Source organism: Haplochromis burtoni, unplaced genomic scaffold (genome assembly GCF_018398535.1).
Source record: "Haplochromis burtoni strain Fernald_Lab_line unplaced genomic scaffold, NCSU_Asbu1 Contig_207, whole genome shotgun sequence".
Taxonomy (NCBI): Eukaryota; Metazoa; Chordata; class Actinopteri; order Cichliformes; family Cichlidae; genus Haplochromis; species Haplochromis burtoni.
Window position 1 is genome coordinate 1,062,959 of NW_024582568.1, and position 1,429 is coordinate 1,064,387.

A 1,429-nucleotide genomic window follows, 5' to 3' on the forward strand; every position below is an offset into this window, starting at 1 on the left:
ATTTCTGAAAAACTCCAAAATCAGGAAGTGTCTTTGAGGCTCACCCAAAGTCATCAGGGCTCCCAGCAGAAGCCATCCAGCCTGCGTGCGCTGCAGGGACAGACGGCTGTTCTGAGCAGCTGTTCGCAGAAGGTCTTCAGCTATACTCACCACCAACTACAAGAACAGCGAGGCTAGTCAATCAAGTCTGACATACATTTGAAAGAACCACTAAGGCCAAATTCTGAGGCTACACACCTTGCCCTTGGTGTGGGGGATACCCAGTGGACACTGGTGCACGCCTCCCAGCAGAGCAGCCATCGCAAAGCTGTAACCGCTTACAGCCTCAGGCGAACTCTTCAGGTTGTTGATTCTCTCAGCACAGCGGTCCAGCAGAGGGGTGAGCTGATAGGGTAGCGCAACGGCGACGCAACGCAAGCACCATGCAGCTGCCAAACGTGCTGCCATGCTTGGGTGCAGCAGCACTGAGGTCACGGTTTCAAGGAGTCCTGAAGAAGTGGATGTGGAATAAGTTATTTAAGGATTTCAGCCTTATTTTAAATTAGGATTTATGTCACACGAGCTTGTGTTGCCAGAAACCCGAGAGTGATAACAGTGAATATCCTGTTTTGTATTCTGTTTATCTTACCTACAGAAGGCTCCTGGATGAGTGGTGAAGCTGTGGCACTCAAACTCTGAACCAAACTGCCCAGCTCTTTTAAAGCACACACCATAACATGCTGGCTGGCAGAGACATCACCTGCCCCTGCCTTGTTCTCCCCACTGATATCATTCACTACTGCCTCTGAAAACACAAATTTCAGGAAGAGAAGCGAGCAAAGCGATCTGTCAGCATGAACATTTTCTGAGTTATCACTTAAGTTCGTATTTTGAATACTCAATAATATTCAGAACACACTAATTTATAATGTGTGCATCATTGATGAAAAAGATTTATATCAAAGAAAAGATGCTTTGTGTCCATAATAAGTATAAATCACTAATGTTATTAGTATAATTTACACTAATCAGCCACAACATTAAAACCCGATATTGTGTAGGAAGTTGCAAGGTGGGGCCTCCTTACATCTGATTTGTTTTTCCGATCTTGAACTCTTTGTAATGTTTCTCAGACCATTCCTGAACAATATGCGGTGGCGGGTGCACTATGCTGCAGAAAAAAAAGCCAGCACCATCGGGGAATAGTGTTTCCATAAAGAGGTGTAAATTGTCTGCGGCTAGTTAGAATCAGATTAAAGCTATTTTCCTGCAGAAAATCAGAGAATCAAATTGCTTAAACTCTACTGTGTATCATGCTGATCCCCCTCTCTCTCTGGTAAACATCACACAAGATGTAAAAGAAAATGGGATTTCTTTCTGCTGTAGGTGCTTTCAAGAACAGACAGGACCACATGCAAAGTGTGGAGTATAGTGCCCCTGTGACCCTATT

At 44.6% G+C, this 1,429-nt stretch overlaps 1 protein-coding gene across 1 annotated transcript in view; it reads right to left on the minus strand.

Moving 5' to 3' along the window:
• Positions 1-1,429, minus strand: part of heatr5b (HEAT repeat containing 5B) — a gene marked incomplete in the record, with an annotated part of 17,508 nt that overhangs the window by 11,781 nt on the left and 4,298 nt on the right. Inside the window, 3 exon segments of the mRNA XM_042226319.1 lie at positions 45-156; positions 238-488; positions 629-784. Of these exon segments, the coding sequence (XP_042082253.1) occupies positions 45-156; positions 238-488; positions 629-784 (519 nt within the window).